Genomic DNA, 25,002 nt, shown 5'->3' with positions numbered 1-25,002 from the left:
GTTGGCCCTGGTATGTGTCCCTTGCCCTCCCTCTCCAAGTGGCAGACTCCAGGGTGGCACCAGTGGGTGGAGGGTGGGGAGTAGGAAGTGTCAGGTCAGTGGATTTTTGCTGCTCTGGGAACCTGCCAGCCTTGGTCTTGGGTTTGATGCCTTTCCAACCCAACTATAGTCGCTTGGGCACTGCTCAACGTCTGCTTTGTCCCTGCCTCATCATGTTTAAGATAATTAAGCCCATAAATCAAATAATAAATAGATATTGACTCTTTGTCATGGAGTATATCAGAATGGATTGACCGCTGGGAATACTGCTGTCCCCAGTCAATGGGGAGCCAGGGGGATAAATAAATCTTGATAATGACTGGCAAGAGGAAAATCAATAGGTATATTAATATATGCATTGGGAGCATACATCTTCGAATGTGAAATAAGAGTTCGTTCTGGCAGAAGGGGAGAGCAAGAGAGGCAGGGAGGACAGGCAGAGACTGACCATCGGTAGCCCTGTCCCCAAGCAGGGTCCCGGGCACACCATAGGTGCCTGTGGATTTGGGGTGAACTTCAGAAATCCAAGGAGGGGGTTGCTTTAAAGAGAAACTGTACTTCGTGTGGACTTTTTCCATTGTCTTGTACGTCTGAGTGCCCAGAAATCCCCTCTGCCCCGGGGCTGCATTGTTCTGTTCCTGTCTGGCTTTCAAGTGTCATTGGCAGGAAAGAGGAGGGAAGACCTGGTAGGGTGGGGAGGGCAGGAGAGGGGACACCCACTGAGAAAGAGATTGCAGGGCCACCTCAGTCCCTGCTTCTTGGGGCTCCAGCCCCTGGGTCTCGGGGGCAGTGACCGTCCTCGGGCTGTGGCTGACTGACGAGCCGCAGGGTCGCCTCTCCTGAGCCCTCTTGTCATCTTCTGTCTTTGATGGAAACAGAGCCTTGTGGCTGAGAAGTTACACTTGCCTGTAATCAAAAGGTTTGTCTCTGATTCCTCTTCAAAAGAGGATTCCGTTTCTTCTAGGTGTTCAAAAGACCCCGAGGGGGTGCCGAGCAGGGAATAGATCGAGTATCTTCAAAGGCAGGGAAGGGGTCACAGACGTCTTCCGCGATTCCCCAGCTGAGGCCGGTCCCTCCAAGGCAGTTACTAGGACAGCCCATCGGGACTTGGAGGCGCAGATCAAGGATTCTCAGCGGACTTTTGGAAGCGCTTATAGACCGTTGAGGACTGTCATAGCATCTCGGTCGCTGGAATCGGATGTCTTTCTGAGCCACGAGAGCTGCCTTTGACAGTTTCTCAACACTGGATATGCCGCACTGCAGCATCTTGTCAACGAGCCCCTGTGCCTCAGGCTCAGCTGGCCTTGCAGCCCTTCCGTCCGCAGGAACTCTGCACGCTCTGGCCTCCCTGCTCTCTGTCTTCCTCTCCTGCCTTCACATCCCTGGGGTTGATCTTCCCTCCCAGATGCAGTGCTTGGAGATGACAAACCGGGGCTGTTGACACGGCATGCAGAGCAATGGGCTTTCCGTCAGGGGCTGAATATGACCAGGGAAGAGCCTGGAAGGAGGAGGGAGCCAAGAATTGAAGAAGTTCTTCTGCTATGACCTTAGACAGGCTTTTAACTTTTCTAGCAATCAGTTTCCTTGTTGGTGAAACGTTTGTAACATTACCTACTTCATCCTTCGTTGGATCATTTATCTCCTTGTCTGGGCCTGGTTGGCCTCAGCTGAACCCTTAAAAGTAGATGACCACTCATCCATCCATCTATCCAACTTCTCATCAATTTGTCCATCCGTCTTGTACCCCCTCCCCCTTCATAGACTTGTCCACCCATCCTTCCACCCATCCCACATCCATCCACCCACCTGCCTTTCCCATACATTCATCCATCCAACATCTGCCTTCTCAACTACCCACCCATCCATCCGCCCTCCCTTCATCCATTCATGCACCCATTCACCCACTCATCTAAGGATCTAGCCATCAGGCCGTTCAGCAAATAGGTGTTGAGAGCCAGTTCTCCATGAGGCACTGCGGTTTGCTTAGGAATGAGTATTTGGGGCTTCAAGGACGTGATGGAGTCAGTGTGTCATACTTAAAGCCAGTTCTTGAAGCAGTGCAAGGTGGCAGGGTAGAGTGGGGAGGCTGTGGTCAGCATCATGCTGGTAGCACTGGGCAGACAAGTCTACAGAAGCATCCATGGGTGGGGATTTCAGCAGACTGCACATCTGTGGAAATGAACGGTGGGTCATATTCCCAGGTATGAAAAGAAAATAAAGCACCCAAAATGAAAAGCCAGGCAGCAAGACTAAAAGACTCAGTCATCTTTGCCTCTATGCTTCCTTCCCTTTGGTTCTGATTTTTGTGGAACTCTGTGCTGATGGGCATGGAAGCTGAGACCTTGCTGGGAAATGGAGGAGGAGAGGGTGGTCAGAGGGCAGACTTGGGCAGTGGGGGATGGGGAAGAAAGGCATCCGTTTTGTAGGCTCCGAGGTAGCTTAGCATGTTTTCCAAAGGTTGGTGGTGGAGAAGGGGCCTGCAGACCAAAAGACGTGGGGCTGTTCACTGCCTGTGTTACACCCCATTAACTCCCAACTCAGAATCATTTATCAGTGGCAGGCTAGAGTTTACTTATTCATTATTTATAGAGAAAGTGTTTGCTAAGCAAATCAGCAGTTCAAACAAGAGCACAGGGGGGTAGATTTAACCCACTCAAGAAACCCGACCAGAGTAAGGGCCTCAGCACATGCAGTGTCTGAAGGCAGAAGGAGCTGCTGGCGACCGACGAACCACTGGCTTTAATGGCTCCTGCCTTGCAACTCCAGAAATCTCCACTTAATCTCAAAATAATCTCTCTCTTGAAGCTTTGTGCATAGAAACTAGAGTGCCTGTGGGAGTTAAGGAGGCCTGGGAGGGCAAGATTACCTGGGTTAACACTTGGTGCCCTGGAGTCAAGAGCTTAAGAGCAAAAAAGAACCCCAAATGAACTTGGGTGATGATTTTCGCCCATCTCCCAGAAGCTGGCACAAACTTACATTTTGTTCCTCCACCTTCTAAATTGGGTTTGGGGGAATGACAAGACTTTCAATTGAAACAGATTACCAAGGTGAGGCTTGGTGACTAATGGAAATAGTCGTAATAGGATTACCTGGAGTGTTCATCTTTCCCCATGAAGATGCAGCATTGTCACATGACAACCTTCTGGGGCACGGAACTTGTGTTTTTAATCTCTCTGGACATTTATTTTCTGTTTTTTTGAATGATTGAGAGGGGAGTTCACATCCCTGGGGATGACTTGCTTTCTATCTGTAGGAAGCAGGAGGAAGCTATTAACAAAAACATGAAATTGAATCTCACCAAGTATAGATTCCCATTTGCCACCGCTTCTTTAAAACCACGGTGCTGCCCGGTTGCGTATAAATGGAGGTGTCTCATGGGCCACGCAGAAAAGAACCACGCTTCTTTGGTGCCAAGGAAGACCAGGGACTGGTTTCCCTGGTGATGGTTGCTGTAGTAGCCTGGTCCTAGCCAGAGTATCTTACTTTTATTTTGCTATTGTGTCTCTCTCCATTTTCTCATGCCTTCACTCACATCGCTAAGTGATGCAGTGGTACTTGGAGCTAGTGGCACCTGTCCTACCTTCTGGGAAAACCCCGTACCTGCAAACCTGTCCCTCCTGCCAATTACGTATTAACCAGGTACTGTAGTCAGGACGGGACATGCTTCTGCCGTAGCAACAAACAGCCCTAAAATCTCTTCGGCTTACTCAGAGTTTCTCACTCACTTGAGTTTGCTACAGGTGGGGCAGTTACTCGGGGACCCAGGATACTCCAGTCTTGTGGCTCTACCCTGTCATCACCATGGCAGAAAAGAAAAGAGGCAGTGGGTTCAGCAATGGGCTTCTCGGTACCCACGCAGGGAAGTGCCAGGGCTCTCTTGCCGTTGGCCAGACCCAGTCACGCAGTGCCGCGTGGCTGCAAAGAGACTGGGATGCGTGGTCTCCATGGGCCCGGGAGGGAACAATAGGAAACAGAACGTGGTGAACACGTGGTGTCTCTTCCACGCAAGAGTGTTCTGCCTCAGTCCCCGCAGAGCTGTGGGGTGGATTCTGGCTTGTCCACCTGCATTCGTTTTCAGCAACTTGCCCAGAGGCTCATCATGTAAGAGTACAGGGACTGGATCGAAACCCAGTGCTGTCCAGCTCCAAACTCTGAGCTCTTAACTGCTGCGCGCTACTGCCTCCCCAGTGAGTTCTTTCCTCACCACTCTCTTTTTCTGTTTCTGAAAAGGAACGATTCCCCCACCTCCCCCCCCGCACACTCCCCTATCTCCAGATTCTTCTACATTTTGCTTGGGGTAATGAAATGGTAGTTCAAGTTCATTTCCCTCCCAGTGTTCACCCCAGGAACTCTGCCCTTCCAGCCTGCCTTAAAACCCCCCAGGGTTCTAACTTCATCTCAAAGCTTCAAATGCAAAGGATGCAGTATTCCTTGCTGTCAGCCCAGCAGAGGCATGGGTTATAGAAACTGGGAAATTCCTTACCTAGTGGACCAGGCTGAGAAATCAGGATTTTTACCCCTCCGTTTCCCAGACCAAGGCTCCTCTGTAAATGTAATGGGAAGAAATGAGGGGGGGGTTTTGTGAACTTTCAGTTTTTAGCTTTTTTTAACAACTGTTTTGAGATATATGCATATATGCATCTATGTATTATATATGTGTATATATAATATCACAAAATTGACTCAAAGTATCCATACAGTTCAGTGGTTTTTAGTATATTTACAAAACTGTGCAGCTATCACCAAATCTAATTTTTTATTGAAATAGAGTTGATTTACCTTATTATATTAGTTTCAGGTGTAAAACATGGTGATTCAATACTTTTATAGATTATAGTCCATTGAAAGTTACTACATCATTTTAGAATATCTTATCCCTGCAAAAAGAAACTCTGTACCCATTAGCAGTTACTGCCTACCGCATTCCCTGTTCATCCTCACCCGCTGGCGATCTCCCACTGTTAGACAAAGAACCAGTGTTTCTATTGGAACATTTCAAAGGCCGGGGGAAATGAAGACACGGGTGCTTTTTGAGGGGTGAGAGAGGCTGTGGCCAGTTCTGCAGTTGGCATGACTCTCCCTGACTCCAGCCACACAAAACATACCCATAGGTAGACAGAGATGTGCCCATAAATGCAGTGATGCCCGCACACACATACACATGTGTGCGCATACATAGGTATGCACACACGTACTAGTACACGCACACAGATTCACTCACGTGTATATACGCGTGTTCATGTGCACATAATCACATGCATACAGAGAGCGACACTTGAACTCTTAGAAACAAGAATGCATGTGTACATGCACAGGCGTGTATACGCACAGGCGTGTAAATGCACAGGCGTGTAAATGCACAGGCATGTCCTTCGCTACAGTGACCCTTTGTGTGGTGGCAGCGGATCAGATAATGTCCCCCTGGTGGCCCTGTCCAAGCCAGTGGTCTGTAAGGAAGGCATTCTAAAGCAATTTGGGATTTGCCTCACTTGGATGAACATTTGTCCAGCTAATTTTGTGCCCAGGGGCCTCCTGTGAAGACTCTGGTAGGATGTGGTTCTGGGGACTCAAGCAGGGAGTGGCTGAGAGAAAGAGGCAGGGGACTTAGAAACATGTAAATTGTATGACATGGACTTGGCACTTGCTTCTGTGTTGGAGTCACGGCAGGGAGGGCTTGGGCGGGTCCTTGACTGGAGCGTCTGTTCTGTCTGGGGTAACAGTGGGCAGCCATCCCATCTCTGTTTAGCTTATGCTCGTAGATAAGTTCCTGACCTGCGTTTTCACTGGCCCCAGTTCTTTCCTGCTCCTTCATCAGCCCAGCTAAATCCCAAGCAGAGAGCCGTGTCCTGTACCTGTGACACTCACAGACACCCACTCCTGTGTGTCTGCCTGGCCTAGCAGACTCGAGAGCCCCGCACCTAGCTGGGAGTGTTGGCTCAAGGCATGGATGGATGAATGGTTGAATGAATGAATAAATAAGGGGGTGAATGAGTGGCAAATCCACTTGGCCTTGACCACATCTGGTTCTCAGTGCAGAGGAGAATGGTTCAGATTGGTCAGACGCCCGGTTCTCACAGCCCAATTTCTGTTGACCCATTCTAGTTTCTTAGAACAAAAGCCAACGTTTTCCAAGCTGACAGGAAATGTTTTCGGCTGTATCATTGGATTTCTATCCCAAACACTCACCTCTTCCCTTTGGCATGAAAATTTGGAAACAAAGGGTGTGGCTCTGTGCCAATAAGACATTTTCACAGGAATCTGAAATTCATGTAATTTTCACAGATCACAAAATAGTCCTCTTCTGAATTTTTTTAAACTTCTGTTTGAAGGTGTTAAAACAAGTCTTAGCCCACGGGCCATATGAAAATAGGCAGTGTGCTGGGTTTGAGCCACAAGCCATCATGTGCAACCCCTGTCTTAAGAGCCTGGCTTTGGTAGGCCTGCGTGTCTACACTCTTCCAAATTCCCTGTGCACCCCTGACCTAGAGCAGTGTAGACAGTGGGCTAGTTGGGTATGTGTGCTGGGGTGGCCCAGCGCCGGAGGCCTTCTCCAGGAAGGGAGGGGCAGTGGAAAGGCCAGGAGCTTTGGGCAAACTGGACCCAGATCTGCCTCCACGTCCTGGCCAAGAAGGATTCTGGGAAACTCACCCGTTCCCTCAAGCTCTTGCTTCCTTATCAGAAAAGTGGGAAGATGAAAAGTTCCCCCTCGGGGATCTGGTGAGGGGGAGACGAGCATAAGGCTTGTCTCAGGAGCTGGGAAAACACTGGTTTCCTCGTCCCTCAGCCTCTGTTGTTTCCATGTCCCAAAGAGGCCGTGTAGCCTAGTGGTTGAGAACAGTACGCTGGTGTTAGATCTGCCGAGGGTAGAAAGCCAGTTCTGCTTCATGGACCTTGGCTGCATGAGCCTAGCAGATGACCCTGCCTATCTGAGTCTCAGTTTCCCCATCTGCAAAATGGGACCGACCCCCCGCCCCCGAACAGATTGAGGTTGAGTACAACTAAAGAAGATCACTTGCGCAAAACCTTTAGCAGAATGCTCATGGAAGCTTCCATGAATGGCTCTCATTATTCTTAGGAGGCAGCGTGGCTCTGTGGCTGTGAACACAAAATTTAACCTCAGACAGGTCTGGGTTCGAGCCAGGCTGGGCCAGTTGAGGCATGACCTTGGGAAATTCTATCCCTCTTCTGCGGTTTGATTTCCCCATCTCTTCCAGTGAGCTCTGACGCTAGTCTGCAACCTAAATTCTAGAAATGTCTATGCATGTTCTCTTACACCATGGACAGGTCGGTTCTAGGCTCGGGTATGTTCCCAGCATCCGCTAGGAAGGTAGAATCCCGCCTCCCCTCCACCCTCTCTTCCCCTTCCCCACCCCGCCTTCTCCCCCCACCTTCCCTCTTCCATCTCCCCTTCCCCCAGCTCCCCTTCCCCTCCTCTCCCCACCCCCATCCCCACCCCACCTCGCCTTCTCCCTTCACCCGCTGAGGCCCCAGTCCCCTTGGGCAGAAAGGACAGCACCATTTCCAGAGGTACACACACCGCTCATGTCTCTGCCTTTCTCTTACTAGCCCCCCAGTCCTTTTAAAATATCAAATCATCAGCCCTGTCTTCCCCATTAGGGACTGAGTTTTTTCAGGTGCGGAGCTTTCCATTAGGACTTTCTGGTAAGGACCCGCCTCTGGCTGTGCGCCCTGAACAGGCTAAACCCTGCACCAAAGACAGAAGGAGCAAGGAAAAAAAAAAAAAGTTTAAGTGCTTCCTGGGGCTACTCAGAGGATGAATTCGGTTCCGACTCCACTTTCTCATTTCAGTTTGTCTCCCGTTCAATATTTTCCAAACTGTCTATAGAATAAGCGTATGTCTGGTTTCATTTCAGCCTGACTCGAAGGTGCCGTTTTGCCCTTTCTTTCTCATTTGACAAAAGTAATATGTGTTTACTGGAGAAAAATTAGGAAAGAGAGATAAGCAGCGAGGAAAACATTTTTGCAAAGCTGCTTCTAATCCCGCGACCTGGAACTATCCCGGCTCACATCCTCTCTGTGGATTTTAATGCATATAAATTAGGAGGCATATGTATACATTTTAAAAACGGTAATTCAGTTGACTGTTCAGCTTTTAAAAAAAAAAATGTGGTTCTGGTCAGGGAGCAGTAAGAACTGAAGTGTTTTGATGCCCAGCCCCGGAGGAAAGGACCTGGGGTCAGTCGGGGCTTTTTGTGCTCCTGGAACCTGGTGCAGGGAAGAGGGTGGAAGGGTCACTGCACGGTCAGTCTGGTTTGGCTCATGGCCTGTTCCGTGCGCTGAGCCAGTAGGGGAAGACCTGCCTTACCCTGAGCGCAGCTCTCCCAGCTCCCCAGAACGATGGGGAGAAGGAAGGTGGGAGGAAGTGCCTTTCTTCGTCCATACATTCATGCCTTCTAGAAGCATCTCTCAAGTATCCACCCTGGGCCGCTCTGTGCTGCCCACTGGGCCTCCTCACCAAGGAGTTTTATGAACCCTCTCTGATGGTCCAGCCCTCTTCACCCTGCCTGTCTCTGAGTGGCAGCCGGGAATTCCCAAACCAGCAGGAACTGGACAGTGAGGCCAGACATGGGCTGGCCCTGAACTGACAGAGTAGAAGGGGAAGCCTAGGGCTGGGGAGGGAAGGGGGGTGGTCCCTACTGAGCTCAGTGGACAAACAAGGGTTTCCAAAAGCCAGGCCCTCTGAGTTGGGCTCGGCCAGTTCCTGCTTTGCTAAACCATCCTTTCCCAAGGGATCTTAGGAAACCCTGGGAAGAAGATTCAAGAACTGGTCTCAAATCCTGACCCTGTCGGCTACTGACTGTGGGACCCTGGGTGGGTTACTTAACCTTTCTGCAGGTGAATTTCTTCATTTGTAACATAGAGCCTCCCCTCCTGGGAAGGCTGGCACCACAGGTTCTCAGTTCAGCACCTTGGGAGAACTCCGTAAACTCCGTCAACTCCAGGCAGCCCTGAGTAGGAGGTACCGACCCGCACACAGAGATCACTCACATACTTACACGTATAACCAACCCCCTTCCCCAAATCGCCCCACCTCGCAGCTCACCAAGCGCAGCAAGTTCCAAAGATTCCAGGCAACTTGCCCAAGACCACACAGCTTTCCCCCAGGTGACTGATTCTGAAGGGCATGCTTCTATCCAGGCTGACTCAGTTTCCTCATCTGCACAATGGGTATAACCACACCCACTTTAGAGAGTTATTAGAAGCATAGAATGAGATGATGCCTGGAAACCTCTGACTCTGTCCTGGTCTTCTGAGAGGCCTTTAGGAGATGGTCATCATCCATCCAAACAAGGTGATGCCTGCCCTTCTTGGAGAGACTAGATAAGGGGCATTTGGGTAGATGGTGCCAGAAATCAATACAGAGTCTTTGCCCTGAAACAGCATGATGTGTTAGGAAGGGGGTCCCTGTCGGCGCCCCTCAGTTGCTGACACTGCCTGCCTATCAGTGGAGGTACCCGCCTCCATCCTCTTCCTGTCCGCCTGACCCCATGAGCATTTCTCCACTGCCCTCATCATAACCTGCAATTATTCTGTTTGCTTGTTGTCTCTCTCCCCCCCGAGAATGTCAGCTCCATCACTGAGGAAGTGACCCTTTTTGTCTTGTCACTGCACACACCTGGCCTAAAGTCTCTGTTCACACATGGTTAGTAGAAGTGGAGGGTGTGCAGGCCCGGAGATTAAATGAGTCCAGATTTCCCAGAAGGTGGGAGAGGTACCACTAGCCCCAGATAATGCTGAATCACATTGTGGGATCGTGATTTTCCTCTTAGTTCTGTCTCCATCCTTCTGTGACATTAAGGAGGTCTTTTTTCAGTGCTAGATTTAACACCCTCCTAACCCTTACTTGCTGAATTTTAAAAAAGAGAGAGAGAGAAGGCCTTAGGCTCAGATGATTTGGCAGGCCACCATGCCAAGCAAGAATTTCATTTTGGTTTTTAGTGGGTTTATTTCATCGTATGTATTTTTACATTTATTTGGGGCTAGAGATTCTGGCGTTCCCTCTGGTAACGACAGAAAGTAATGATAAAAGTTTCTTTTGAAAATACACCTATTTTTCAAAGGCAGGGCATCTAAGGAAAACTATTAGCAAGTGACAAAGAAGATGATTGGCTGATCTGGCAAAAAACTTAAGGTGGTTCTGGAAGGATGGGCAGTGTGCGGGAGACTTGGTGAGTTGCAGTCTGACCCTTGGGAGGTGCTGAGAAAAGATGCTGTAGAGTTAGGGATGAGCATGTCCAGGATGTTTTTGGACAGGTTAAGAAGAGCAGGTCTTGTTGGTGGCTGGACCACACCACGAGACGAGAGGCCGAGGAACCAGGCTAGCTGCCTGTGCCCTGGGAGTCCTCCCTTCCTTACAAACAGAGCAGGAAGGGCAAAATGTCACCAAATGCCCAAAAGCAGAGGATCACAGTCAGGGACGGACACACACACACATACACGCACGCACACACACACTAACAAAACAACCTAAAACCCCGAAGCCCTGCTTTCCAGCGAGTGCAGCTAGCTCCTGCTTTGCATGTTCCGGTGCCTGGAGGGCCACTGTCATCTTTCTTGTCTGGCCAGGACGCAAGCCTTCCCCAACCAACCCCTTATTTAATGGAACTCTATAACTCTTCATTTCCCGGGCGCGCATCGGGTTAAGCAGGTGGCAAACAGCTGGCATTTCTCACTTGTTTTCTGGCATTTCCCATTTTTATAGGAAGCTAACCTGGCATTTCTTATTATAAAACCCCAGAGCCCCATGGTTTAATATCCTCGGTGTTAGATTCACGAATGAGTCGGAAGTTAGAGATTGCCTGCAGCTGGAATTTGATGGAGCGAGCAACTTGTCACTTGGCATGTGATTTATTTGCTCAAGGGAGGGGGAAAGAGCAGAGGGCAGTTAAGTGGGTTTTGAGTTTTGCCAGGTTGGGAATGCTGAAAAGTAAGCATAAGCGAGGAGGAGGAGGAACAGCCGAGGGGTCGTAAATTCCTTCTGACAGAATTAAAGGTTTTTAAAATAACAGCTGACTTGGAAACCAGCTGCTTTGGGAGCTCACATCAGGCAGAGCTGAGGACTGTTTCCGCCCGGCTGTTTCTTTTATTTGAAGGATCAACCATTGAGGAGGGCGGGCACTGGTAGATGCTTCCTAGAGCCCAGCCTCATGGCCTTGCCTGTGTTACTCAAGCATGCCGCGTGGGTCCTGCCTCAGGGCCTTTGCACTGGCTGGTCCCTCAGCCCGGAACTCTTTTCCCTCAGATTTTCACAAGGTTGGCTTCTTTCCTCATTTTCTCTAAGCACAAACGCCACCTCCCCAGAGGGACTTGCCCTGAGCATCCTAGCTAAAGAGACCCCCAGCCCCAACACGCTTTGTCCAATAAATCTGTTTGCTCTCTTCATAACACTTGGGCCCCTCTGAATGTCTCATCAGTTTGCTTGCTTCCTTGTGTATCACCTGACTTCTCCCCTAGCCACTGCACCCCATGAGGGTAAGGACTGGGTCTGTCTTGCATACCGTATCTCCCGCACCTAGGACACTGCCAGGCCCCGTGGCGCTCACTAAATGGACTGTGATTGTGAACTTAATGATCTCTGGGTCTCAGTCAAATAAGATCGGCTTGAACAGTGGTTCTTCAAAATGGGGTCCCCAGACCACCAGCGTCAGCATCACCTAGGAACTTGTCAGAGAAGCAGTATCAGGTCCTCACCCCAGGTTCCCAGAATTGGAGTCCCTTGGGGTGGGGCCAGCCATCTTGGTTTTAACAAGCCCTTGTTGGGGATTCTGATGCACACTCGAGTTTGTCCACCACTGCCCAGGAGCTTACATACCTGTGTGCTCCAGGCAGGTGGTGCTAAAGCAGGAAGTAGACCAGGTGTGGCAGAGGGGACCACACGTTTCCTGTCTAGGGACATTCATATGTGAGACCATGCCTGCCCGAGGGCCCAACACCCGCTCCTTCCCAATTGGGCCAGTGGTTACCCTCCACTAGAGCCTGGTAGAGCGCCCGAAAGAGCCCATGGGCAAATAAGCCAAGGAAGGCGAAGACACGGACCCCTGAGGAGTTTTTATGCTTTATTGGATGTGATGCTGTGGTGGGAGTCTTGCTCCCTGGACTCCTGGCAGAGGAGCCCTGGCCATGTGAGGCCGCCATAGCATTGCATCCATTTGTGCCTTCAGAACCTTCTGTGCATGGGGAGTGCAGCAGCAGCCCCCTAGATTAGACCCTGCCCTCCTGGTGAGTACAGTCTGGAGGGAGAGACAGCCCGTAATCAGACTCCAGCTGACACACGTACAGCCGCAGCAAGGGCTGCACAGATGGAGGGCACGGTGCTGCAGGGACCAACGGGGAGAACGGCCTGAGCTGGGGAGGCTTTTGAGACAGATAGGGAGAGTGTTGCAGCCTGAGAAAACAGCGTGAGCAAAGGCCCTGAGGTCAGCTGGTGAGGCTGGAGTTCCATGAGTGAAGGAGTAGAGCAGTCTGGGGGGGCCAGACTGTACAGGGCCTTTGGGTCTCCATCCAGAGGGCAGTGGGGAACCATTGCACTTGGGAGTGACCTTGAAGGGGAGCTGGGGAGTGATTTTGAAGCAGCCCCTCTGAGTGCTAATAAGAGTGAGTTGGGGAAGCTGGAGCAGCCATGAGGGGCAGTGTGTTCATCTAGGCAGGAGAGCGTTATTATTGGCAATGCATTAGCAATCATGTTATTAGCCATGATATGAGCCACTGTTCAAGGAGTCCACATTCTGGCCAGACGCTGGGCCAGGCACTGTCCTTCTGTGGTCCTGTCTCACCCTCAGGCCCCGCTCTGTGACAGTACTTACCACCCAGCTGGATTAGTTTCGGATTGCTGTTGTAACAAATTACCACAAACTTAATGGCTTGGAACAACAAAAATTTCTCTTATTGCTCTGGAGGTCAGAAGTCCAAAATGGCCTCACAGGGTTACAGTCAAGGCAAAGGCAGAGCTGCCTTCTACTCTGGGGCCTGTAGGGGAGAATCCATCCCTTGCCTCTTCCAGCTTCTGGGAGCTGCCTGCGCTCCTTGGCTTGCGGCCCCTCCCTCTGTCTTCAAGGCCAGCGGAGGCTGGTCCAGTCCTCACCTCACACTCCGTCACGCAGCCTCCTTCCTGGGACTCTCTTGCCTCCCTTTTCTAAGGGAGTCGTCATGATTACATGTGGGGCCCAGCCAGATAATCCGGAATAACCTCCCCGCCTCAAGAGCCTTAATTTCATCACAGCTCCAGAGTCCTCTTTGCCGTGTAAACAGTCGCTGTGTCTGAGGCTTAGGGTGTGGACATCTCGGGGGACCGTTAGTGAGCTGACCACAACACAGTTACAGATGCAGACAGAGATGAAGCAGAGGGAGTCCCCGAGGCCGTGTGGGGCTCAGAGGGGGCAGAGCTGGGCTGGGAGCCGGTTTGTCGGTCTTTGGAGGAGGTTGCCCTCAGCCCCCACTCCCCACCGTTCACACCTGCCCGCGTCCCTGGTCTTGATGGTGAGGAGTTTGGAGGAGAGGAAGGAAGCAGCTCCCAAGGACATCCAGATTTCTTTCGCAGCCACTGTTTTGGCAGAATGAGCCACTTCGAATGGAGGTCCTTGGAGAGAAACCTTCTAGATGGTTTTGTATGATTGTTTCTGATGAGCCTCTTTTAGGCTGGTTTACAACAGAAGTCTTCCAGTTGCCCTGCCATCTTGGCCCAGGGCACAGTGCCATCTGTATCACCTGGGATGTGGGGTCCAAAACAGCCTTATACGAGCTGCCTGGGGCCAGGGTGGGAGAAGTGGTGGCCTGCAGAGAAGATGGGAAATCTTCAGTCCTTGTTCCTCTTTTTGAAAAAACATGATCTTTGTTGCAGAGAGAGATACCGAGAGGCATGTGTGTGTGTGTGTGTGTGTGTGTGAACTCAAGCACGTGTGCCTACTGCCCCAGAAGCCACCCTGGACACCTACCTAATGCCTTAAATACATCCTTAAGCCACTAAAACACCTTCTCTTGACCTCCAGACTGCCTCTGCTACTGAGGTCAGCGGACCTCATTAATCTTCATTGCCACAAGTGATGTTAGCAGCGATATTACAGCTCCCATCTACTGAGGGCCTGTGACATGCTGGAGTCTGGGAAAGTTAAGAAACTAAAGATGAGGGTATAAACTCTGGAGCTAGCCTGCCTGGGTTCAAATCCCAGCTCTGCTTAACTTCTCTGAGCCTCAGTTTCCTCATCTGTAAAGTGGGGCTGATCCTGTATTCCATTAAATCTAAGATGCCGTCGATTGGAATAGGCACCCTTTCTTTCCTGTACTACAAAGAAATGCAGTAACTGACCTGTCAACGAAAGCAAAACACGTTCTGATTGCAGAGATGTTACAATCCAAGGAAATGCACATCTTGGAATCAATGAAATACTGCAAGGGTACGCACCTCACAGGGCTCTGGTGCGTAGGGTGGTGCCCAGCAGGTAGAAGGGGCTCCGTGCGTGTTTGCTGGTATTGTTACTACTGTCCCCATTTTACAGATGAGGAAATTGGGTTTGAAGTCACTTCCCGAGGTTGCCCAACAAGCAGTAAATGGGAGAGTCGGGATTCGGGTTTACTCGGCTGCATGTCTCTTTCATGACCCGAACGTCATGTCTGATAACTGGGCCTCCACACCGTGGACGGGAAAGATCATGAGCAGGCTGCCCTGTGGCCATGCGTCCACAAGGAGGTCTCTGCCCCTCTGGGTCTCTGTATCTTCACCTGCTAGAGGTGGATGAGAACATGGACCCTGTGGGGATGCTGGGAGGATGCCTGGAGGGGAGGCAGGTCCCGCGCATGCTCAGTAAACCTCCGTCCTCTCCTCCCTTCCCTGCCCCACCGCCCACCCACAAGCAGCCTTTAGGGCACAGGTGTTAGCCACAGAAATCCCAAGCTCGGACCAGTTGCCGTGGATACTTGGACTGACTTGCCTGGACTCTCCGAGCCTCGGCCACCCTGGATACTTGCCTAATGCCTGCTCCTGCTCAGAGCTCGCTCAGCCTGTGCCCTGTACCTGCCCTTGAACTCAGGCTCCAATAAACACCTGGGTGGGCACAGCCAGGCCTGGAGTCCCTCACTCCCCTGCAGACACTGCCCCTCAGGACTGTGAGAACCATTTAGAAATGGAGTCCTGTGGTAAAAGTATTGGTTTAGATTTTTAATTTCAACTCCATATGTTAATTGTTCATCCTTTCCTCGTCATTTTTTTCCTAAATTTTTGGAAGGATAACACGCCTGCCAAAGTGTTCAGATCCCAAGAGCACAGCCTGATGAATTTCCACTAAACGCACATCCGTATAACAGCACGTAAATCAAAGCGCAGAACATCACCTGCCCCCAGCTCCCCTCATGACCTCTCCAGCCTCCCGACCGCCACCCAAGGGTCACTACTGCGCTGACTTCTTGCACATGGACCAGTTTTGTCTGCTTTTGCACTTTATGCAAATGGAGTCATTCAGTGCCTATGTGGCTCCTTTTGCTCAACATGTTGTTTATGAATTTCATGTTTCTTGCGGTTAGCAATAGTTTGCTTATTAACAGTCTGGTATGAATGTATCCTATTATACAGTTGTATCATAATTTATGCAGTTTTCTGTTGATGAACATTTGGGTTCCAGGCTTGGGGCTATTAAGAATAAGTTGCTGTTAACATTCTAGAATATTCTGGTACATTCTGGTACATGTCCGTAGGTGAATATGCGTATGCATGCCCACTGGATATGAACTTAGGGGAGGAATTGCTGGTCATGGGTTATTTGTGTATTTCACTTTAATAGAGGGGCCAAGCAGTGGTCGTGCCAATTGATAGCCCACCAGTCAGTGTGTGTTTATCCAGCGGCTCCAGATTTAGCAGCTGCTGATGGAAAGGAGGAGGTGAGCACAGAAAGGAGACAGGGATGGACTTTTGGGGGCTGTGACTTCTACGCAGTCACCCTGAGAGTCTGGGAGGCTTGGAGCCTGCTCTGCCGTCTGCAGTGGGAAAGAATCTTCTGGGCTCTGGCCCGTAATGAGTGTAGGTGGCTGTTCAAGCACGGAGTAGCCGTGGGGGGGAATCCACCCACTGTCTCCGCCATCCTGAATATTTAAATGTCACTATGGTCTAATTGGCTGCACAGCCCGCTCCCCAGCCCCCCATCTCGCCTCCAGCAGCCACAGCAAACGCACTGGCACTGCTCAAGACAGCAAGGCGGGACAGCCTTGAGTCACCATGGCTGCCCCCAACCCCCGCCGCTGACTTACTGGGCAACCTGGGACAGGTGACTCAGCCTCCCTGAGCAGGTGAAGAAATGAATCTTAGTCCAAGTTCATGGGTGATTATAGGTAGCATGGTGGGTGGGTGGATTGATGGATAGATAATAGATGGACAGACAGATGTGATGTGGGTGTAAATATATAGTTTATGTATGTTTGCACACAGGTATGTGTGCATGTTCACCATTTGATTGGTCGTTTACCCCCCTCATAACAGCCAGAATTTCATGACTACTTACACAGAGATTTGCCTCCACCTTTACACACCTGATTTCCTGTGATTCTCCTGCAAAACCTTGGAAGGTTTACAGATAATGAAACTGAGGCTCTGAGAGGTAAACTCACCTGCCCAGGGCCACACAGCCACTGACTGACAAACCAGTCTGGAGTCTGACTCTAAGCCCCTGTTCTTTTAACCACTGGGCTACACTCCCCACCAGCTCCTTCTCCCACTCAGTCCTCATACTAACTCTGTTGGGTAGGTGTCATTAGTTCCGTTTGATGGATGAGGAAGCTGAGGCCCAGAGAGGTTAAGTAACCCACCCAAAGACACACAGTAAGTAGAGAGCGGACCTGGGATTCCATCAGGTCCCTCTGATACCCAAGTTCTGGCTGTAACCACACGATCTCAGCTAATTCCAGCCCACGACAAGGGTTCAGTAACTACCATAGGACTGAATACAACGCTTAGACCATTTTAGCAATCAAGTTACAGATTAAAAGAAACATTCAACCAATTATTTTGACATAGATGGAAAACAAACTTTCCTGATGTCATTCCTTCTTCTTCCAGACAACATTAGGCGCCGTGAGCCAGGCATGGTGCTAAGGGCTGGGCACGCTCATTCATTCGTCCATTCGGTGACTGTTCATTGAGGGTCTGGTGTGTGTGTGCCGGGGATCGGGCTCACTGGGGAAGAAAAGGACGGATGAACACGCCGGCAATTAAGTGAGAAGGTGTTACTGTCACTGTATCATGTCCTTTCTCATCTTGTCATTCATCTTGAACCACTGGTCCTTAAGATGAACTCAGTGAGGCTGGAAATAGTTTGCAAAACCCTCTATCTAGACAGGCATCTGGTTGGGGAGGTACTGCTGGTGTTTACACATCCCTGTCTGAAGGCGTGACTGCATCATTCACTGATGGTCCTTAGCACACATCAGCTATGCCTTGCTGGTCTTCCATCACTGTCCCCACACACCCGTGTCTCCCGGCGAGGGGGAGCAGCTGGGCAGAGGCACCGGCAGAGTGCTGTCTGAGTGGTGTCTGAGGACCCCAGAAGTTGCTGGCCTTACGTGCAGATTTCTGTCTGTGAGACCCTAGGATAGATAGAACGAGGCACCTCTGCTTCTGGACTTGGCTGGACCCTGTAGGTGTCCTTGGATGCTGGGGGAGTGGGTAAAAGATCCTGAAGAACCCCAGAGAACTTGCTCCTGAACCTGCATCCCAGAACCAGAGCTGAGGTCCAGAGCCAAGCTTATTATCTCTCGGGCACAGACGTGGCATGTCCACACATGTCCGCTCTTTTGTGTGTCACTTTTAATAGCTGTTGTGGGTGGCCCTCGTCTCAACACCTGCCAAGAACTCACTTTGTCCCTTTGCTTTCCAGCCTCTGTAAGGGACGGACACTCTATTCCGTTGTGAGGGATGCCAAGATCGTCTTGGATGTCAACAAAACGAGGCAGATTGCCCAAGAAATTGTGAAGGTACCTCCCCCCTGAACCTCCGAAAGACCCAGCCCCCTCCCAAGCCTCAGGGTCTGACTTCAAACCAGCAGTCTGGGCTTCAGACAAATTAGACTCGACCTGAAAAATACCAGGCCGTGTGTATGTAAGAATTTTGCCAAGATGCAACCATCAGGGATGGTCTTCCAGTGTGTCTGGTTCCCATCTGGTGCCCCATCGTCATGATAAGCAGGCGTGTGCAGGGACCAGGGGAACTTCTCATTGTGAGAACCCCTCACCCCGCAAATGCTTGAATTCCCTGAGTATAAGGCACCTGTCTCCACAGCCGCTGGGGATACATCAAATTGTTGGGTGTTGTTTGGGATTAAAACAAATGGGAGCATCCTGGGTTTTCTGGTGTGTGCCTCATTTGTCAGTCGTATTCAGGTTTTTACTTCCCGTTGGAAGTGTCAAGACTGAGCTCCAAAAAGAAAGAAAAATGTGACTGCTCATTCAGGCAGGAAAAAAGCAATCCAGGCATTCACCCTCGAGCTTGACCTGCACTAGCCCCTTGTCCATATTCTTGGTTATCACATCATGATACGTCTCTTGAGGAACACGGTGATTTTCGGCAGTGCCGTGGGTTAGGTCGAACTAGGGAACAAGTTTTCTGCAGAGGAGTTACTTCGCAAAGAGGACGTCAGGGAAGATGGTTGATGGGATGTCTTTCCCTGGGGACCTCTTTTCCAGTTTGTCCCCACCCTTTTCCCTCTGGGGAGGTCTTCCTGGTTTCTTCCCCAGGAAGCAGAAGAGCTTAGGTGGAGATGACTTTGCTGAGGTCTGAGGGTGGGGGCAGATCTGTGTCTTGGGGACTCTGGCCTGTTCCCACTCTCCATGCCTTCTCCACCCCACCCACACGCCTGGGCGTGTGGGTCCCGGCTCTGCAGCTGTTCTGTGTGGTCTCAGTGGAAAGGCAAGGCGTGGCCCCGTGGACCCATGGCCAGGGCGGCAGCGAGCGCACGGGTTTTCTCTGGCAAGTCTCCGTGTCCTTGCTTCTTGCAGGGCATGGGCTACCTCCACGCCAAGGGAATCCTGCACAAGGACCTCAAGTCGAAAAACGTCTTCTATGACAATGGCAAGGTGGTGATCACGGACTTCGGGCTCTTCAGCATTTCTGGGGTGCTGCAGGCTGGCAGGTGAGAGGCGGTGGAAGGGCCCAGAGGGGTTCCTGACAGATGGTGATCGGGGGATGGGAAGTCACCCAAATGGCTTTAGTGGCCTAGACTCTGTGTTGGGTCGCTTAGCTGAGCAGCCAGGCTGCTCTGCCCGTGATGCATTGCTGATGCCCGTGGGGCCTGTCTTGGAAATGGCACCTTGGTGTGGGCACAGAGCATCCTTAAACCCTGTAACACCTGGCCCTTGACTTTCGCTGGAGGGCTCTCTCCTTACTCCAAGCACTCACCTGGAAGTCGGGATCACCCAAGGGCCATTCCTCAGAGCTTTCTTATGAGTTCATTCATTTTAGTAGAGCAGGATTATCGTTGGAAGCAAGGGATTTAAAGTCAGACCCACCCGGGACCCCAACTTGGCTCTGCCCTTTATTAACTGTGCCTTCAGTTTCCTGCCAGAAAAACAATGGAGAGTCCTTGCTAGGAGACAATAGAACAACACCCCCTGAGCATCCAGCACAGCGCCTGGAGCACATCAAAGACCACGAAGGCCGTGGAGTTGTTGTAATTAGGATTAATTTGCATACACCTCCGGAGTGTCACCCAGGAGGGCCATTAGCCACTGTTAACTAATTACTCCTCGGCCACTGCTCACCCTAGAGCGAGATGCCTGAGTGGACCATGTGAAAAACAGCTTGATCCCAGATGAACAACCCAGGATTCAGAAGGTCTCCCCTTTGTGACTTTTAATTTGGAGTGTGTGCACACGCACACACACGCACACACACACACGCACATAACATAAACCAGCCTGTTTTCGCTAATCATGCCTCTTATAACTAATGGGGTACCTCTCCAGAAAGGTGGCCCCTGCCTGACCCGGTGTCTCGCATTTTACTTCAGTTTCCGCTCTCACTCAGAGAGGACCAGGGGATGGGGATGGGGATGGGAGGGGGTGGTCCAGGGGAGCGCAGGGCCAGAAGCTCCAGCTCTGGGGCCAGTTGGATGGGTTTTACAATTCTGCCCCCAGGTAGTGGGGCAGCCTCGGGGCAAGTCACTTCATACTTCTGAGCCTCGGTTTCTCTTATGTAAAATAAAATAGAATAGGATAAGTTGTTGTTAGGATTCAAGATTATATTTTATGAAGATACATGCATGCATGTGTGTGTGTATAAATATTTCCCCCAAGAGCAATAACTCAGTAGTCACTAAGTCAGTGTTTGTGGAGGCTTTATAGAACATGAGCACCGCGGGTGATGAGAATCCACTGTATTTGTTGAATAAAGATAGAGAACGTGGCCACTTCAGAGGCTAAGGGACCTTATGACGGTCTGGATGTTGAGCGTCTCTCTCCAGACCACCCTTTCCTGCGCCTCCCACTGGGTTTTGGCCTCAAGTACAAGATCAGGCAGTGCCAGATGGAGGAACACAAGAAAGCCAGCAGAGATGGTCCAGGGACTTGGGGTCAGTGCTGGGGGACTGGTCCTCCCTGGGCTGTGAAACGGGGCTCACCTTGTGCTCTGCTTCTCCAGGCGCGATGACAAACTGCGTATCCAGAACGGCTGGCTGTGCCACCTGGCCCCGGAGATCATCCGCCAGCTGTCTCCCGACACAGAGGAGGATAAGCTCCCCTTCTCCAAACACTCAGACGTCTTTGCACTTGGGTATGTAGCCCACCATGGCCTTTGAGAGCCCCCACCAGGAAGAGGGGTGCTTCCCTAGGGTCTCTTCAGTGCTTTTGGAAGAGACAGGTGGTCTGTAGGGGCAAAGGTAGCTTAATTTCTGGGTGAGACTGAGGGGATCTGAGTGAGTTGTAGTAGAAAGACCCTGATAAGTTACCTACCCATTCATTCATTCATTCATTCATTCCTGCAAGCAGTAGCCATTTACTGGGTGCCTGCTATTAACAAATTATCCAAAAACTTAGTGGCTTAAAATGACATTTATTATCTCAAGTTTCTGTGGCCAGGAATTTGGGAGTGGCCTAGCTGAGTGGTTCTGAGCTGGCTCAGGGTCTCACAGGAGGTTACAGTCAAGATGTTGGCCAGGGCTGCAGTCTCATCTGAAGGTTTGACGGGCTGAGGATCCATTTCCAAGATGGGCCACCCACGTGGCTGTTGGCACGGGGCCTGAGATCCTCAGCACACGGGTCTTTCCACAGGCTGCTTGAGTGACCTCACAACGTGGCGGCCAGAAGCCACGTTGCCTTTGTGACCTACTCCCAGAAATTATATAGCATCACTACCACTGTATTCTATTTGTTAGAAGCAAGTCACTAAATCAAGGAGAGGGGAATAAAGCTCTACTTTTTACCAGAAAGAATATCAAAGAATTTGTGGACATACTGTTTAAAACTCCCATAGGTCCCTATTGTATCAAGTGGAAGACAGACAAGGAAACAGTTTTTACAAAGTACTGTGATAAATGCTTTGCTGAGGATAAACACAGGACTCTGGGAAGAAAGGAAGAACTAAATCCAGCCAGGAGATCAGAGAGGGATTCCTGGAGGAGGTGACTCCTAAGCCTACATTAAAGATTGAATATAAGTAGTCCGGGTGAGGGTAAGGTGAAGTATTCCAGATAGAAGGAACACATGAAAGGGAACAAGGGTGAAAGAGAACAAGGTGCCCACAGCGGAGGAATGTGTGAGAAATGCCAAGTTGCCCACAGTGAAGGAACAGGTGAGGAGTGAGGAGGAAAGGAGAATCAGGAAAAAAATGAGGCTGGGGTGGTGAGATGAGAGACTAGAGAGCAAAGCAGGCACTCTGCAGGGACTTAGAGGCTGAGTTAAGGAGTCTTCATCTTCAGGGCACTAGGGAGCCATTGATGGTTATTAAGCAGGAGAGTGACATAATCACATTTTTGTCAATCAATCACTCTACCATGTCAAAAACAGAAAGGAAGACAAGATTGAGGCTGGGTGACCAGTCCAGAGGGAGATGCTGAGGTTCTCCATTGAATCAGTGCTAGTGAGTGTGAAAGCTGGGACTGGACATACAAACAACCGTTTTGGGGGTAGACGTGATAGGGCTTGATTGATTGGTTTCAGTGTGGGTGGTGCCAGCACCGACCTTAAGCAACTGTGTGGAGAGTGGTGTCATTCACCAAAATAGAGACCCTGGAGGCAGGGCAGGGTTTGGGGTACACCAGGAAGGCAAAGAGAGCAGACTTGGGCACAGTGAGTTGGCGCTACCTTGGAGATAGCCCACAGAAGCAACCAGAAGACAGCTGAATCTAGCCATCTTAAATTTGAGAAAGAAGAGTTTGGGACTTGTCAGCAAAGAGGTAGTAACTGCAGCCATGGGAAAGAATGAGATGTCTTTGAAAGTGCAGAGGAGGGAGAGACCCTACGATGCACATCAGGGTGCTCTGAGAAGGTGCATTACAAAGGCTTCTGTGTTCTTGTCCCTGACATGGCCATGCTAATCCTCGCCTTACTTTTCTGTGGCGTGGTTGCTAGGACCGGCAGAGATAACGCTGGGAAGCTCGTTGGGAAAGTTGGAGGCCGGCAGATGTGTGCAATTAGATTTAGCACCGCCAAGAGATGTTACAGAGACCATCTTCCATGGAAAAGTACCCCCACTGCGTCCTCTCTATAAATCTGGGATGGGAGGTGGGGGGCGGTGTTTGCTGGCACATCAGGATTCTTGCCATCTGTCACTTGGACCCCTCTAGAGGCTGTCACTTGCCCTGATGGGTTTATGCCCAAATCTTTATCTAGTTAGACATTGTTATCTGAAACCAAATTGCAATAATTAAGTTGGTATATTTTAGTATCAATTTAGCAAGAGAAAAAAGAACGTAATTAACAAAATGTACCAAAGTGAGTAATTGATTTTCCACCGGAGTTTTAATCTTTGGCAATTTTTTTTTCCCCTTCAAGCGAGTTTCTCTTAAAAGTTAGGTTTCAAAGGAAGTTTTAATGAGGTTTTTATTCCTGACACTGCTGAATTCCGAGGGACCTGGTGCTTTTGGTTTCCTGCCAATTAGATGCATCTTGTTGCTTGGGAACATCATGCTCGGGCAGGACTTAGAACAGACAGGGACTTTAAAAGTGTATTGAGCACCGAGTTAAGCTTGTTCTGGGTGCTGTCTCGTGGAATCTTCATGTGCACCCTTTGAAGCACATACCATTGTTCCCAGTTGACAGATGAGGAAACTGAGGTTCCGAGTGGCTCCGTGTCTTGCCTTCTGGTAATTAGAGGTGGAGCTGGGAGTCGGACTTAGGACATCCTGACTCCAGTGTTGGGAGATTTTCATGACAGAGCCCCCAGGGGCTTGAGAGTCATTTCACCACTCCAAACCCTACTTCCCTCAGCCATAATGCAAAGATAATAAAGTCCCTTTATCCTAAGGTGTTCTAAGGATTAAATGAGAAAATGCCATAAGGCACCCAGCACAGAGCCAAGCTCCTGATAGGCTCCCTTCCCCTTTCCACATGAGCGGTACCTGGACTCTGTCTGTGCCTCCTTCACCAGGCCCCAACCATCAACCAGAGGGTTGCCTTCCCAAATAGTTCAGTGTCCCAATGACAGAGGACTCTTAAATAGGATGGAGTGTAAGTTTCCGAATACAGCGTAATGGCCAGTGCTGTGGTTCTGCAGTCAAATGAATTCAACTCTGGCTGAACTTCTTATTTTGCCGCGTGACCCTGGATAAGATACAGAACCTTCCCGAGCCTCAGTTTCCTCATCTGTAAAATGGGGATGATAATAGCACTCCTTGCTTTAAAATGTCGGTGTTATTATTATTCAGGTGTGACAAGGCCACTAGATCAGGAGACAAATGCCACTGGAAAGATGGTTTGTCATTCACAGTTCCCAAAAGGAGGAGGCACATCATACCATGCGGGCCCACGCAGGGAAGAGGCAGAGTCCATCAGGAGACAGAGGGTGCAGGAAGAAATGGTGGGCAAGAGCCTTTATTGTGGTTTCCTCAGGAAGGAATGGGCGAGGCAGGGGAAGCTGGATTGGGATTGGTTAGTTTAACTAATTTCAGTGGGGTCTGGGGCATTGAGGCCATTCTGAGTAGGGCAGGGGAATGCTGGCCCTGAGTGTGAGAGCCTGATGAGGGGCGGGGGTGTGGAGGACTTTGGATTGGTTTGTTTGCCTATGAAAAGCACACTTACAGCTCAGTCCTTTACTGTCTCTAGGAATAGGCTAGTCCCTCCAGGGTCAGCAAGGCCCCAGATGTCAAAGCATCAGAATAAAAATCAGAATAAAAAGGCATACTACACACACACACACACACACCCATAATCATAATAAATGCTAAGGGCTTAGCCTAGTGTTGGGCACAGACTAAAAACTTGAGAGGTGTTACTGTTTACGATGAGAACTGCAATCATCCCAGCACCTGAGCATCACCCGCCCTCCTCTTCCCAGAGGGATGAGGTTGGCAGAGGAGAGAAGATGCTAAGTGAGAGGTGGAACCCCAGAAATAACTGATTCGATACAGTTCTCCTATCAGTAAAAAGGATAACTGAGTGCTTTGTGTTCTTTAAGGCAAATTTACATAAATTAAATTGGAGGAAAGATCGTTTCCTAGGATTGTTTCAGATATTCCCTGAGCTGGGGCATCTTCTCAGTGAGCTGAGACCTATCCCCAGGGGACAGCTCAGTGACACCCCAACACCCTGTGAACGCCCCCGTGGCATTGGCCACGGTCCCCACTGCTGCCCACACCTCCCACAGCACTTGAGCACTGCCCAGCCCATCTCCCCGTCCGTCCCTGCGCATTGTTCACCACAGCGATCCTTTCTTCAGTCATGACAATGTCATGATTTATGAAACAGACGATAACACAGTCAGTCCCTCTGGAATAATTCCGGCATCAAGTGATGCTGGCATTCAGCCTCCCAGAT

General features: G+C 50.3%; 1 protein-coding gene across 1 annotated transcript in view; it reads left to right on the top strand.

Moving 5' to 3' along the window:
* KSR2 (kinase suppressor of ras 2) overlaps positions 1-25,002 on the top strand; it is a 370,971-nt gene that overhangs the window by 329,700 nt on the left and 16,269 nt on the right. The window contains exons 15-17 of the mRNA XM_072953632.1: positions 17,916-18,012; positions 19,033-19,166; positions 20,672-20,803. Of these exons, the coding sequence (XP_072809733.1) occupies positions 17,916-18,012; positions 19,033-19,166; positions 20,672-20,803 (363 nt within the window). The remainder of the gene's footprint in view (positions 1-17,915; positions 18,013-19,032; positions 19,167-20,671; positions 20,804-25,002) is intronic.

The sequence above is a fragment of the Vicugna pacos genome, chromosome 32 (genome assembly GCF_048564905.1).
Source record: "Vicugna pacos chromosome 32, VicPac4, whole genome shotgun sequence".
NCBI classification, from domain to species: Eukaryota; Metazoa; Chordata; class Mammalia; order Artiodactyla; family Camelidae; genus Vicugna; species Vicugna pacos.
This window is presented reverse-complemented; position numbering and strand designations above follow the sequence as displayed.